Source organism: Rhinatrema bivittatum, unplaced genomic scaffold (genome assembly GCF_901001135.1).
Source record: "Rhinatrema bivittatum unplaced genomic scaffold, aRhiBiv1.1, whole genome shotgun sequence".
Taxonomy (NCBI): domain Eukaryota; kingdom Metazoa; phylum Chordata; class Amphibia; order Gymnophiona; family Rhinatrematidae; genus Rhinatrema; species Rhinatrema bivittatum.
Genome location: NW_021820554.1, coordinates 368299 through 384235, shown reverse-complemented (window position 1 = coordinate 384235; position 15937 = coordinate 368299). Strand labels below are relative to the sequence as shown.

At 41.7% G+C, this 15937-nt stretch overlaps 1 protein-coding gene across 1 annotated transcript in view; it reads left to right on the top strand.

The window, feature by feature from the left end:
• The window catches only part of LOC115081713 (maltase-glucoamylase, intestinal-like), a gene marked incomplete at its 5' end in the record, with an annotated part of 276490 nt that overhangs the window by 62073 nt on the left and 198480 nt on the right, over positions 1 to 15937 (top strand). The window contains 4 exon segments of the mRNA XM_029586132.1: positions 6561 to 6645; positions 7710 to 7827; positions 14421 to 14592; positions 15516 to 15632. Coding sequence (XP_029441992.1) covers positions 6561 to 6645; positions 7710 to 7827; positions 14421 to 14592; positions 15516 to 15632 — 492 coding nt within the window.

The following is a 15937-nucleotide window of genomic DNA, read 5'->3' as shown; positions in this document are numbered from 1 at the left end:
AGTTGTGATGGAGAAGGTACAGAGAAGGGCAACCAAATGATAAAGGGGATGAAACAGCCTCCCCTCATGAGGGAAGGCTTAGAAGAGGTTAGGGCTGTTTCAGCTTGAGAAGGGATTGCTGAGGGTGGGGGGGGGGGATATGATATGTCTTTAAAATCATGAGAGGTCTAGAACAGGTAAATATTAATCAGTATTTACTCTTTTGGACAATAGAAGGACTAGGGGGCACTCCATGAAGTTAGCAAGTAGCACATTTAAAACTAATTGAAGAAAATTATTTTTCACTCAACACACAATTAAGCTCTGGAATTTGTTGCCAGAGGATGTGGTTAGTGTAGTTGGGTTTAAAAAAGGTTTGGATAAGTTCTTTGGAGGAGAAGTCCATTAATGGCTATTAATCAAGTTGTCTTAGAAAATAGCCACTGCTATTACTGGCATTCGTAGCATGGGATCTACTTAGTGTTTGGGTACTTGCCAGGTACTTGTAGCCTGGATTGGGCCTCTGTTGGAAACAGGATGCTGGGCTTGATGGACCCTTGGTCTGATCAGTATGGCAATTTCTTATTTTCTTATTTTCTTATTTTTCTTATTTATTGAACTGCAAGACTCACATTTTGCAAAATGGCGCCGCCCGTATGGCCATATTGCCGTACTGCAAAATGGCGCCGGCCATATGGCCGGCGCCATTTTGCATTACGGCAACACGATTCGAGTGCAGGAGGTCGTTCCCGGACCCCCGCTGGACTTTTGGCAAGTCTTGTGGGGGTCAGGAGGCCCCCCCAAGCTGGCCAAAAGTCCCTGGGGGTCCAGTGGGGGTCCGGGAGCGATCTCCTACGCTCGCAACGTCGGGGGACAGGAACCAAAATGGCGCCGGCGCTACCTTTGCCCTGTCATATGACATATGTCATATGACATATGTCATATGACAGGGCAAAGGTAGCGCCGGCGCCATTTCTATCAACGCACCCATGGCCCGAGAGTGGAACATCACACCGGGACCCCCCCACTGGACCCCAGGTAATTTAAGACATTTTGGGGGGGTTCGGGAGGGTGGGGGATTTATTTTAAAGGGTCAGGGTGGGTTTTAGAGTTGTTTTAGTGTGCCCGAGAGTGGAAGATCACGATATTTACACGATATTTAAAAAAACAAAACTGCGACAATCCGATTCCCTCCCCCCCCCAGCCGAAATCGATCGTTAAGACGATCGATCACACGATTCACATCTCTACTCTCCAGTGCAACTATATCTTTTTTGAGATAAGGTGACAGGAATTGCACAAAGTACTCAAGGTGCAGTCTCAACATGAAGCAATATAGAGGAATTATAACATTCTCCATTTTAGTCACTATGCCCTTCCTAATAATTATTACATTATGTTTGCTTTTTTGACTGCAGCAGCACACTGAACCGACGATTTAATGTATTATCCACTATGATGCCTAGATCCTTTTTTCTGAATGGTAGCTCCTAATATAGAACCTAATATTGTGTAACTACAACATGGGTTATTTTTCCCTATATGCATCACCATACACTTCCCCACATTAAATTACATCTGCCATTTGGATGCTCAATCTTCCAGTCTCACAAGGACCTCCTGTAGTTTATCACAATATGCATATTATTTAACTTCTCTGAATAAATTTGTATCATTTACAAACTTGATAACCTCACTTCTTGTATCCTTTTCCAGATCATTTATAAATATATTGAAAAGCACCGGTCCAAGTACAGATCCCTGAGGCACTCCACTGTTTACATTTTTCCCCTGAGAAAACTAACCATTTAATCCTCTCTGTTTCCTGTTTTATAAGCAGTTTCCAGTCCTCAAAAGAACATCACCTCCTATCCCATGACTTTTTAGCTTTCTTAGAAGCCTCTTGTTGTGGTTGTAGACCCTTAGATTGAGGCAAGGTTGGCACCACCTGCAGGGAGGAGCCCTACAGATCTTCATCAACAGGCGGACTTGGCTAGAGCAGAGACAAATGAGACCTTCACCAATACCAGTCCACATTCCCTGCAGGTTGAGATCTTAAGTGCCAGGGCCAGCTGAACTTAGAAATGGCTCTCTGGGTGGTGAAGAACTCGATGAAAAGCTGGAGATCAGCAAGAAGAGCGGTCCATATGGGCTATTGTTGGATAGGTGGTAGCTGGAGTCAAAGATGTATCCAAGGTCTGGGCAGGCGGCAAGCAGTAACGTCGAAGGCAAGCCAGAGGTTAGGGCAGGTGGAAGACGAGCAAAGTGGATGTCTGAGGTCAGTCATGAGTCAATCCAAGAAAAGGACGAAGTCAAGAGCAATCCGAGGTCCAAGCCGAAGAGACTACCTGGGCGATGAAAGGTGAAGAGTCAGGAGCCAAGGAGGGCAACTAATCTGGGAGAATGACCTGTTGCTGAAGCATATGATGATGGCCAGGTCCAGGTTTAAATACCTGTGCCCTGCTGATATCATGGAGGGACGCCGCAGAGGTTTTCCCACCATGGGCCCTTTAAATCTAGTTGCAGCATGCGTGCACCTAGGATTGCTCCCTGCCCACAGCTGGCCAAACATAACACCTCTCATGAGGAACTTTGTCAAATGCTTTCTGAAAATCAAAATACAGCACATCTACCAATTTACCTTTATCCACATGGGTTTTTTAACCCATTCAAAAAAAAATGTAGCAGATATGTGAGGCAAGACTTCCCTTGGGTGAATCCATGCTGTCTGTGTTCCATTAAACTATGTATTTCTATATGTTCTATGTTTTTATTCTTTAGAATAGTTTCTACTGTTTTTCACAGCACTGAAGTCAGGCTCACCAGTCTATAGATTCATGGATAAGTCCTGGAGCCCTTTTTAAATATTGAGGTTTCATTGGCCACCCTCTGTTCTCCAGAACAATGGATGATTTTAATGATAGGTTACAAATTTTTACTAACAGATCTGAAATTTCGTTTTTGAGTTCTTTCAGAACCCTATGAGTGTATAACATCAGGTCCAGGTGATTTGCTACTCTTTAGTTTGTCTATCTGGCCTACTTCAGCTTCCAGGTTCACTATAATTTGGTTCAGTTCATCTGAAGCATCACCCTTGAAAACCATCTCCGGAACTGGTATATTCTCAACATCCTCATTAGTAAACATGTAGCAAAGAATTCATTTTGTCTTTCCGCGATGGCCTTATCTTCCCTAAGAGCACTTTTAACCCCTCAATCATCTAACTATCCAAACAACTCCCTCACAGGTTTCCTGCTTTGGATATATTTTTTAAAGTTTTTTTTATGAGGTTTTGCCTCCACGGCCAAATTTATTTCAAGTTCTCTTTTAGCCTGTCTTATCAATGTTCTACATTTTACTTGACAGCGTTTACTCTTTTTCCTATTTTCTTCAGATGGATCCTTCTTCCAATTTTTGAAAGACTTTTTTTTGGGCTAAAATAGCCTCTTTCACCTCACGTTTTAACCATGGTGGCAGGGCCAGCAGAAGCACTAGGTGAGCTAGTCCTCAGCCTGGGTGCCGACCATTAGGGGCATGAGCGGCGGCGACGGCAAAGAGAAGTGGGGAATCAAATCTCCACTCCTCTTTGCTGCTGCCACTCGCAGAAGTAGGAGCCAGGGCTGCGACCGGGGGGGGGGGGGGGGGGTTTGGGGATGTCGGCGCGGCTAGGGGGGTGGGCGACGCAAGGCAGAAGGTGCCTAGAGCACCTAGTTCCCTTGCACTGGCCATGCATGCCAATAATCGTTTGGCCTTTCTTCCACCTTTCTTAATGCATGGAATACATCTGGACTGCACTTCTAAGATGGTATTTTTAAACAAAGTCCATGGCTGTTGTAGCCTCTTAACCTTTGCACCTTTCAGTATTTTTCTACTTTCCTCATTTTATCAGTTTCCCTTTTGAAAGTTTAGTGCTAGAGCTACAGATTTATATATTTTTCTCCTTGCAGGTATTAGTTCAAATGTTATCATGTTATGATCACTATTGCCAAGTGGCACCAACACCATTATCTCTCTCACCAAATCCTGCATTCCACTAAGAATTAGATCTAAAATAGCTCCCTCTCTTGTTGGTTCCTGAACCAGTTGCTCCATAAAGCAGTCATTTATCCCATTTGGGAACTCTCTAGCATGTCCTGAAGTTGCATTTACCCAGTCAATATTGGGGTCCTTTGCTTTCAGGCGAAGAGACATTGAGACGTCATGTCCGAATTCAAAATGGTAAAGTGATATGACTCGCTATATAATACTATTACTGCATGCCCTTGAAGAAGCTTGACAGCGAAACACGGGCCATGTTGGGTTCGGTAAAACAGAATGTGAAGAGTCTTTCACTAATATGCATTAGAAGAAAATTTTACAAAAAATCAAAAATTCTTTAAAAAATATTTTTTGTATTCATTAAAAAGATTTTTGAAAGGTGGGTGATGTGTAGACCGGTTGGTCACTTTTTAAGTGTCACAACGACAGGCTTGCTGACACCTTTTAGGCTATAGTAAAAACATTATTCTGGTTTCCACTAATTTTCTTGTTGGTAATTGAAATCTCCCATTATTACTGCACTGCCATCATATTTGCCTCAGCATGATCAGTCCTGTAATTTTAAAATATATTGCTTGTTATAATAAGCCTGAACATGTTTTATTTTGTTTAAATATTACAGTGGTTACTAGCAAGGAAACTGGATGCTGGGCTTGATGGACCCTTGGTCTGACCCAGCATGGCATGTTCTTATGTTCTTATGGTTGGCTATATACCTATAACACTAGGGAAAGACACAGAGACCCAAAACGTTTGGTGACTGTAGGATTTACTATATCGCACAGCTTTCTATATGCATTTGACTTTGTCTTTATTTTAATTCTTATTCTGCTAAAATTAAGGTCTTAGCCATTCATGATTTCATTTCAGATTCTAGGTCTGATCTGATGAAGTTTTCAGAAACAAAGCTTTCAGAGATGGAGCAGGCAGTTCTTATAGATCTTTGTCCTCCTGGCTATATTATAAATGATTTGCCTAGAATTTGGAAGTGAGGAGGGCATTTATCAATTATTTTTCTGAAATCAGCTTCTGGAAAAAAAAAAAGAATGGGATTTAAAGCAATATTTTTCTAGCTGTGAATGATTGCTGTCAAGTCCCAGCACAATGTGAGAATTCTCCTGTCAGTTGCCTAAGGACACCTCTGCTGAATTAGAGGAATTAATTACCTCATTCCATATGTTAACTTGGTGGTGGTTACAACAGATTAATTTTGCACCTACTCTCATGGCAGGTCACATTATTGGTGTATTAATGTGTGCTAAGGTGGATATGGGGGAAGGATTTATTTTTAATTTTAAATCTTTACCTTTAATGTGGTCAGGTCAGTACTACTTTGATTTCCCCATCAAGGCTTCCTGTAATCTTACAAATCTCCCATGGAAGCAGTCCAGGATTTTTACCAGAAGTAAAATAGATGGTTTATTTTAATAAGTAAAAAATTCAACGTAGCTTTTAGATGATTCTCACATGAAAACCTGCAGACAAAATGGCTTAGGCTTGCTGAGACTAAGAGGGATGGTGGGCTGTATGGAAAGAAGCATAACCAATAGGAAAAATGAGGTGATAATGCCCCTGTACAGATCCTTTGTGAGGCCTCACCTGGGGGCCGATGCAATACAGTGCGCTCAGCCAAGCGCAATGTATAACCTGCACTTCGACCCGGGTTAAATAGGCGCTAATCCACCCTGGAGCAGGTGTTAGCTGAGCGGAAGTAAAAGAAGTACAGAAAAGCAGAAAAAACTGCTTTTCTGTACTTCTTTTCTTAAGTAAAAAATTTAAAAAATCCAACTCGGCAGACCGCTGAGTTATGAAGACCAACGCCGGTAAACTCGGCGTCTGTTTCCATAACCCGCCGTCTGCCAGTAATGAAAATGGACACTGAGTTTATCGGTGCAGTTCCCCACTAACGCCGGGTCCAGTTTCACCTCAGCATCAGAGGAAAAAGTTAATTAAACCAGAATCAAAATGGGCTAGTGCGCCCCCCCCTGGGGCCCCCCCCCCCCCCCCCCGCGAGTAAATAGCTCCAGCTCTGGCCTGTGCTGACGCAAACCTGAACGTACAGGCCTCACTGACTACAGAGCCCTGCACTAGTCAGTCAGCCTTGCTGCGCCGCTCGACATCTCTATCATCCTGGAGGACTCGGAACTCAGAAACATGCAGTTCGCCGGTTATGAAAACCGATGCCGAGTTTACGTCTTCATAACTTGTGGGTGCCATGTGTGTGTGAGGAAAATGACCCACTTAGTCAGATAGAACTGAAATTTGGCTAAGCTGGATAGCTTAACTCCTCCCCAAAAAGCCCCTGGAAAGCCTCTTTATTATCATGCTAGATTTTAGCTACTTAATAACTTATCTGCTACAATAAAACTGGATAAGTGGCTCAGTATTCATAATCTTACCATTTAGACAGATAACTTGTGAGTTATCTGTCTAAATGACTTAGAATATTTGACCCCACAGTATTTAAACATCAAAAATGAAAATGTCTGCAATGATGTACTTTTATCTTGAAAATAAGAAATATATTTTTTTTTTTCTTCCAGGACATGAATGAAGTATCTAACTTTTTGAAAGGTTCTAAGAACGGCTGTGCAGATAACAACTTAAATTATCCTCCTTTCATGCCCAGTAAGTCAGTATTTGTAATAGTCCAGCAATAATCCAAAACACGTTTGGGTTGTACTGTAGTACACTCTTTGAGGAAAGGTTGCCTGCACAAAAAAAAAAAACCCTCTCTCTAGTTCTCCTTATTTTAGCTTCATTTTCTCAGTTGCTACTAAGTTAATTAATAGCATTGATCATGCTTCATCACTCATAGCTTTAGGTGTATGCACGTCGCACATTCTTATTAACATAACTAAATTGAAATTCTGCCGCTTTATCCAGTACTCAGTAGCCTACAGTAACTTCAGCTCATTATCTCACTACATCCAGGAGTTCAATAAATTAGTACTTTTAGCTCACCTGCTGAGAGTTGAAATGACAGTTCTTCTCATCACGGATGAAAGCCAGGTTCTCATGACAATAAGCAACAATTTTTTTTCCCTCTTATCTCAAATAAAATTATACTCCCGCTATCAGTTTCTCGTGGTGGTGATTGAGAAATAGTTGAGATGAAGCAGAAAGAAAATAATGAGCAATTGCTATGCAATGTAAACCAAAAGCTTGTTGTTCCAAAGGCTAACATTATATATCTCGCTATTAAGCATAGAAATAGTTGAAAAGTCATGGGGGAAAAAGATACAGTTATCATTTAAACCAACATACATATGATTTATGATTTCATAATTTTATTTTCTAGTAAAGTGAACAAAAGTATATGTTCATGCACACTATTAATCACAGCAGTATGGTAAAACAAGACTTTACTGGAGATCTAGAGGTTAATAGTGCGTTTTTTTTCTACTACTTGGTTTATTGATTGTCATGAAAAATAACATTCATTAAGGTAGGTGCAGCGCTGATTCTGAGTGAAAAAATAAAGATTAATAAAACCAGTGTATCGCAGTCTAATTCAACCTGAAGTGCAAACAATAATATGGATTGTTTTCTGTTCTTGAACCACAACGCATATCCTAGAATGAAAAGAAAATGTCAAACTATGCCTTCACATTACTAAAAAAACAAAACAAAGCACTGAACAAATCAGTCCTGAAGAAATCACATTAATTTACTATGACTTTCCTTTCAAGGAATTATGGATCGAGTTATGTATTCAAAAACCCTATGCATGGATGCAAAGCATTACAACGGAATTCACTATGACCTTCACAGTTTATATGGACACTCAATGATCCTTTCAACTGAAGAGTAAGACCACTTTTTATCCTTGTGCTGAGTAAAGATGCAGCTAACTGCCTTGTGACCGTGGCTGCCCAATGGCACCAGTAGCCCCTGTCACAAGTTAAGTGCAAAGGGCAACTGGCGTCATTTTGAATGAGGGCAGCCACTGGCCTGAAGAGTGAAAGGATGCTTCTGGGCCCCCTATTAGACCACTGAATGTTTCTGCTGTTTCCTGGGGAGGGAGGGGTCAGGAGAGTGGGAGGGCATCCGCTAGTAGGGGGAGGGCACTGCTTTTTACGAAAAGGTAAGGGTTGGGGTGGGTTCAGGTTTTTTTTGTTTTGTTTTGTTTTGTTTCTTTTTATGTTTGCATTTTTTTTAACACCCACAAAAAAAATGATAGGAAAAGCATGAGAGGCTTCTAAGAAAGCTAAAATGTCATGGAATAGGAGGCGATGTCCTTTTGTGGATTGCAAGTTGCTTAAAAATCAGGAAACAGAGAGTAGGATTAAATGGTCTGTTTTCACAGTGGAGAAAGGTAAACAGTGGAGTGCCTCAGGGATCTGTACTTGGACCGGTGCCTTATAATATATTTATTAAAGATCTGGAAAGGGGCACAATGCGTGAGGTGATCAAATGTGTGCAGAGTAGTTAAATCTCAAGCGGATGGTGATGAATTGCAGGAGGACCTTCTAAGACTGGAAGATTGGACTTCCAAATGGCAGGTGAAATTTAATGTGGCAAAGTGATGCATATAAGAAAATGAACCCTTGCTGTTGTTACACAATGGGCCAGGTTTTCGAATCTATGCCCGATTTTATAACATGCGCGCACATGTTATAAAACATGGTGTAGGTTTAGGCAGGTGTAGGTTGCGTGTGCCGGCCCTTGGCCCGACACGCGATCCCCCGGCACAGCAGCTGTGCTGGAAGCCTCAGTCCTGCCCCCAGACCGCCCCGCCCACTCCCCGCCCCTTTTTTCAAGCCCCGGGACATACACACGTCCTGGGGCTTGTGCGCATCGCCAGGCCTATGCAAAATAGGCTCGGCGCGCGCAGGAGTGGGTTTAAAAGGGTTACGCACGTATCCTACGCGCGTAACCCTTTTAAAATCCGCCCCAATGTTAGGTTCTATCTTAGGAGTTACCACCCAGGAAAGAGATCTAGGCATCATTGTGGTTAATACATTGAAATTATTGGCCCAGTGTACTGTGGCAGTCAAAAAAGCAAACAGAATGTTAGGAATTATTAGGAAGGGAATGGATAATAAAACAGAGGATGTCATAATGTTCTGTATCACTCCATAGTGAGACCGCACCTTGAATACTGTGTGCACTTCTGGTCACTACATCTCAAAAAGGATACAGCTGCACTGGAGAAAGTGCAGAAAAGGGCGACCAAAATGATAAGGGGCATGGAACGGCTGCCCTATGAGGAAAGGCTAAGGAAGTTCTGGATGTTCAGTTTGGAGAAGAGACGACTGAGGGGGGATATGATTAAAGTCTACAAAATCATGAAAGACTTGAACAAGTTAATGTAAATCGGTTATTTTCTCTCTCAGATAATAGAAGGACCAGGGAGCACGCCATGAAATTAGCAAGTAGTTCATTTAAAACAAATCAAAGAAAATTCTTTTTCACTCAGCGCATAGTACACTCTGGAATTCATTGCCAGAGGATGTGGTTACAGCAGTTAGTGCAACTGTGTTTAAAAAAGGTTTGGATAAATTCCTAGAGGATAAATCCATGAACTGCTATGACATTTATTAACAAGCAATAGTAGCTTGTGATCTATCTAATGTTTGGGTACTTGCCAAGTACTTGTGACTTAGATTGGCCACTGTTGGATACAGGATATTGGGTTTGATGGACCCTTAGTCTGACCCAGGCCAGTATGGCATATTTTATGTTCTTATGATCACAAAATTTCATATTTTTTTCCACTTTTTTTGTTTTTCCTCAAATACAATGAAATAGGAAATATTGTCTGTATTTCCTATTTCATTGCAAACAACTTCCCTCCCTTAATGTACACTAATAACTTGGTGGATGAATCAGTTACTCATAGATAATTAATACAGGAGGACTGTGTCATTGACTTTTTCACATAAATAAATTGGTCAGACGCTGGCCAATCTGCACTAGGGAAGTGACTCGTTTTTGAACGATTAAAATTATCGTCAGATAATTTTAAAATCGTCCAAAATCGTTAGAGTGCACGATACAATACAAATGCCCATGATTTATCGTCAGGGGCATTTGTATTATATCGTTAAATAGGGGGTGGGAAAACCGGCACACCAAAAAAACCCTAACACCCACCCCGAACCTTTAAAACAAACCCCCACCCTCCCGAACCCCCCCAAAATGTTTTAAATGACCTGGGGTCCCGGTGCGATGATCCCGGCGCGATGTCCCGCTCTCTGCCCACGGCTGCTGTGAAGAGAAATGGCGCCGGTGGCCCTTTGCCCTTATCATGTGACAGGGCAAAGGTAGCGCCGGCGCCATTTTGATTCCTAGCTCCCGACGTCATGCGTCCAGGAGATCGCTCCCGGACCCCCGCTGGACCCCCAGGGACTTTTGGCCAGCTTGGGGGGGCCTCCTGACCCCCACAAGACTTGCCAAAAGTCCAGCGGGGGTCCGGGAACGACCTCCTAAACTCGATTTGTGAGGCAATACTTCCTTTGGGTAAATCCATGCAGGCTGTTTTCCATTAAACCATGTCTTTCTATATGCTCTGCAATTTTGATCTTTAGAATAGTTTCCACTATTTCTCCTGGCTCTGAAGTCAGGCTCACCAGGCTACAGTTTCCTGGATCACCGTGGAGTCCTTTATAAATATTGGGATTCCATTGGTCACCCTCTAGTCTTCAGGTACAATGGATGATTTTAATGATAGGTTACAAATTAATAGATTTGAAATTTAATATTTTTAGTTCCTTCAGAACTCTGGGATACACATCATCAGGTCCAGGTGATTACCTATTTTTTAGTTTGTCAGTCTACAAACTTCATCTTCCTGGCTCACCTACTACATCTTCCTGGTTCACCATGATTTGGTTCAGTCAATCTGACTCATTACCCTTGAAAACTATCTCCAGAACCGGTATCTCCCCAATATCCTCATTAGTAAACACAGAAGTAAAGAATTCATTTAGTCTTTCTGCAATGGCATTATCTTCCCCAAGAGCCCCTTTAAAACTCTTTGATTTATCTTATGGTTCAACCAACTTCCTAGTAGATTTCCTGCTTTGGATATATTCTAAAACGTTTTTGAGTTTTTGCTTCTACAGCCAACTTCATTTCAAATTCTCTCTTAGTCTGCTTATCAATGTCTTTCATTTAATTTGACAATACTTATCTTTTTTCTATTTTCTTCAGATAGAGCCTTCTTTCAATTTTTGAAGGATATTTTTTAGCTAAAATAATAAACTCTTTCACCTCACCTTTTAACCATGCCAGTAATCATTTGGCTTCCTTCCACCTTTCTTAATGTGTGGAATACAGCTGGTCTGCACTTCTAAGATGGTATTTTTAAACAAAATCCACAGCTGTTGGACATCTTAACCTTTGCAGCTGCACCTTTCAGTTTTTCCTATTTTTCCTAATTTTATCAGTTTCCCTTTTGAAAATTTAGTATTGGGGCTATAGATTTATATATTGCCCCCCCCCCCCCCCCCCCCTTTTAGTCATTAGTTCAAATATTGATCATGTTATGATCAATATTTCCAAGTGGTCCCACCACAGTTACCTCTCTCATCAAATTTTATGTTCCATAAGAATTAGATGTAAAATAGCTCCCTTTCTTGTCAGTTCCTGAACCAACTGCTCCATGAAGCAGTTGTTTATTCCATCCAGGAACTTTACATATCTATCAAGTCCTGATGTTACATTTACCCAGTCAATATTGTGATAATTGAAATCTCCCATTATTACTGCACTGCCAAATTGGTTAGTTCCCTAATTTCTCTTAGCATTTCATCATCTGTCTCATCATTTTGGCCAGCTGAACAGTAGTATACTCCTATCACGACAGTCATACCCAACATACATGGGATTTCTACCCATATAGATTCTACTATGCATTTAATCTCTTGTATGATCTTTATCCTGTTGGACTATGCCCTCCTGGACATAAAGTGCCACACCCCCACCAAGTTGATTCTCCCTATCACTGCAATAACTTTGCACCAGATATAGCACTGTCCCATTGGTTACCCTCCTGCCAATTATGTCTATCTCATAAGGGTGTGCATTCGTTCCCTACGAATTGGGAATCCGGAATGTATAGGGCCTTATTCGTTGTATTCATGGGGAAGCCAAATGTATCGCGCTTCCCCATGAATTATTTGGCTGCCTAGGAGCCAATTTAAACAAACCCCCCACCCTCCTGACCCCCCCCCCCCAAGACTTAGCAGAACTCCCTGGTGATCCAGCTGGGGGGTCCGGGAGCCATCCCCTGCACTCACACCCTGGCTACAAGTTTCAAAATGGTGCCGATAGTCTTTGACCTTCTATGTCACAGGGGCTACTGGTGCCATTGGTCAGCCCCTGTCACATGGCCATCGGCACCATCTTGTGCTCCTACCATGTGACAGGGGCTGATCAATGGCACTGGTAGCCCCTGTGACATAGTAAGGGCAGAGGCTATCGGCGCCATTTTGAATACTGGCAAAGGCTATCGGCACTCTGGCCCCTCACTATGTCTAGGGGCAAAGGCTATCAGCGCCATTTTGAATACTGGCAACCGACGGCCGGAGTGCAGGAGGTTGCTCCCGGACCCCCGCTGGACTTTTGGCAAGTCTTGTGGGGGTCATGAGGGTCCCCCAAGACTTGCCAAAAGGCCCTGGTTATCCAGCAGGGGTCCAAGAGCAATCTCCTGCACTCAGGCCGTCGGCTGCCAGTAATCAAAATGGCGCCGATAGCCTTTGCCTTTACTATGTCACAGGGGCTACCGGTGCCATTAGTCAGCCCCAGTCACATGGTAGGAGCACAAGAAGAAACCGATGGCCATGTGACAGGGGCTGACCAATGGCACGGTAGCCCCTGTGACATAGTAGGTCAAAGGCTATTGGCGCCATTTTGAAACCGGCAGCAGAGGGTGTGAATGCAGGGGATGGCTCCCGGACCCCCCGCTGGACCACCAGGGAGTTTTGGTAAGTCTTGGAGGATTCAGGAGGATGGGGGGTTGTAGTTAATTTAATTTTAGCGGGGAAACGAATAGGAATTGACGTATAGAACGTATCGGGAGGCCCCCTTGCCGAATGCAACGTATCTGCCCCCCGACGAATACGAATCCCGAATGCAACATATGGCATCCCTCTGCACATCCCTGCTATCTCATCCTTCACTGCTATACACTCTAACTCTCGCTTCTTACTTTTTAGACTTCTGGCATTAGCATGCATACATTTCAAAATGTGTTTTTTGATTCTATTAACAACCTGCATTTCAGTTGATATGGATAATTTGGAATCCTTTATCTCAGGTGATTCTTTACATATAGGCACATATACTACTTTTTCTTTTATTAGAACCTCTCTGTTGGGATGACCTATTCTGTTTGATTAGTATCCTTCAAAGATACCTTCCTCTGAATCATGCAGTGCTGAGTGACTGTCGGCTTTCCCCCTTGTTCTAGTTTAAAAGCTGCTCTATCTCCTTTTTAAAAGTTAGTACCAGCAGCCTAGTTCCACTCTGGTTAAGGTGGAGCCCATCCTTTCAAAAAAGTTTCCCTCTTCCCCAAAAGGTTGCACAGTTGCTTACAAAACTGAATCCCTCTTACCTACACCATTGCCTCATCTATACAATGAGACTCTGGAGCTCTGCCTGCCTCTAGGGACCTGCATGTGGCACAGGGAGCATTTCAGAGAATGCGTCCATGGAGGTTCTGGATTTCAACTTTCTACCTGAAATTCTAAATTTGGCTTCCAGAATCTCCCTCCCACATTTTCCTAAGTCGTTGGTGCCCACATGTACCACATCAGCCGACCCCTCCCCAGCACTGTTCAAAATCCTATCTAGGTGACAGTGAGGTCTGCCACCTTCGCATCAGGCAGACAATGTTACCAAGTTTTGGTATCCCCAAAGAACCCCCTAATTAGCAGGAAATAAATGTCTAAATTAAGAATTTATAAACATCTAAAATCCAATTTTTGGTTAGAATCGAAAAGACTGATAAAACACCCCTGATGTGGAAATTGGGTTTTTTGGTTCTAATTGAAAACCCCCAAAATAGGCCTACCATGGGGATCTGTAATGACATCATGGGGTATAACTTGTGTCATAGCCAGCTGGCACCATTTTGAATGGAGATGGCAATGAGCCCAGAGCCTAGGAGACACTCTGGCTCCATTGGGCCACCAGGTATGCATGGGGTATGGGATGGGATGGGCTGGGAGATTGGAGTTGGCGGTGAAGAATTAATTGAAAAGGGGGTAGGGTTAAGTAGGGTTAAGTAGCGAGAGGGTGTTCATTGAGTAATTTTAAGATTTGTTTTCTTTTTATTTATATGAGGACTGCCTTATGAACAGATACATTTATTACAAAATATAACAGACCTGTGAATATGAAATAATGCTTGCTTCTATGGAAAAAATAACATATTACATGCACTTTACTTTTAGAGCCATTAAAGCAGTTTTCCAAGATAAAAGAAGTCTCATTTTCTCTCGTTCTACCTTTGCTGGATCTGGGAAATATGCAGGTCATTGGCTTGGTGATAATGCGGCCAACTGGAATGATATTAAATGGGCTATACCAGGAATGCTGGAATTCAATCTCTTTGGCATCCCTTACGTAAGCACATTTGCTTAATAACCCTACAAGTCAAATATCCATGCTCAGACCCAGGGAAATGGATTTTATGCATGTTTCCTATTATCAATATGTCCCCTCTCTATGACATCATCTTTTGTTATTTCCTTAATATATTTTAAAGTACACTATTGATTGCTACAGCATTTTCCTGATTTATAATAGGGGAAATTACAGATGATGTAAGTAGAACTACAGACACACACATATACTATTTCAAGATGTATGCTCATGCAATATACCTCATTACATTTTATTTTTTGATTTGGACATTAAAAAATAAAAGCTTAGTAATCTACTACCTTAATCTTACTGTAATGTTTCATTTAAGATTGGTATTATATATTTGGTATTGTGTATGCAGACAAATCATTGGCATATTCTATGTATAAACCACCTGCATGTGAATCTATTTTGCAGTATACTACTACTGCTAATTAGGTTTTCGGTAGCATTACTAGATGTATGCACTACTGTACAGATATAGAATCTCTGCTCTGTGATGCTTGCATCCAGGCAAACAAACAGATTAGACAAATTAGTGGCTTTGGTTTAAAATCAACAAGGCAATGAATGGGGAGAATCAGATTTAAGATTTTAAATCTGAAATAGTGGGCTATTAGGCAGAATTTAATTGAAGACAAGGACTATTTTATCTTTCTGAGAAAAGCTCTTCTAAAATGCAGATATAAGAAATACAGGCAGTAGGGTGTGTAGTTGTGAGTGCAAGGAGTGTCAGACTAAGGGGAAAATGTTCTTCAAAGCCATTTTAAAGTACTATGTAAATTCAAATGAGCTACACACAAACCACTCTTTAAATAGAAAGTGAGCTTAAAAGAATTGCAATATCTATCTTTCTGCAATATCATATATGGATTTAAAATTAAGAATAATTTATTTTTCAGATTGGTGCAGATATATGTGGATTTTTTGATAATGTCTCAGAAGAACTTTGTAGGCGATGGATGCAAGTTGGAGCTTTTTATCCTTTTTCTAGAAACCACAATGCGGAAGGATATAAGGTAAGTCTGAAAGAACAAGTTTCCAAACATCTTAAGGCAGTCAGGCTCTGCAGTTTGTAACCTATGGTGGTCCCAAATCAAAGCTGATCTTTCATCCCAACCACTCTGCTTTACCCTCTCATAACATTTTAGGATGTAGAAACTTCAGGCACACAGAATAAGGGGAAGGAATGAGAAGCACCTTTATTATAACCCTAATTTGCATAAACTATCGTTAAATTAATTTATTACAATGCAAGAAGTATCTATGCAGAAACATATTACTGTATAGTTATTAGTAATAAAACCGGGAAGCAATATGAATG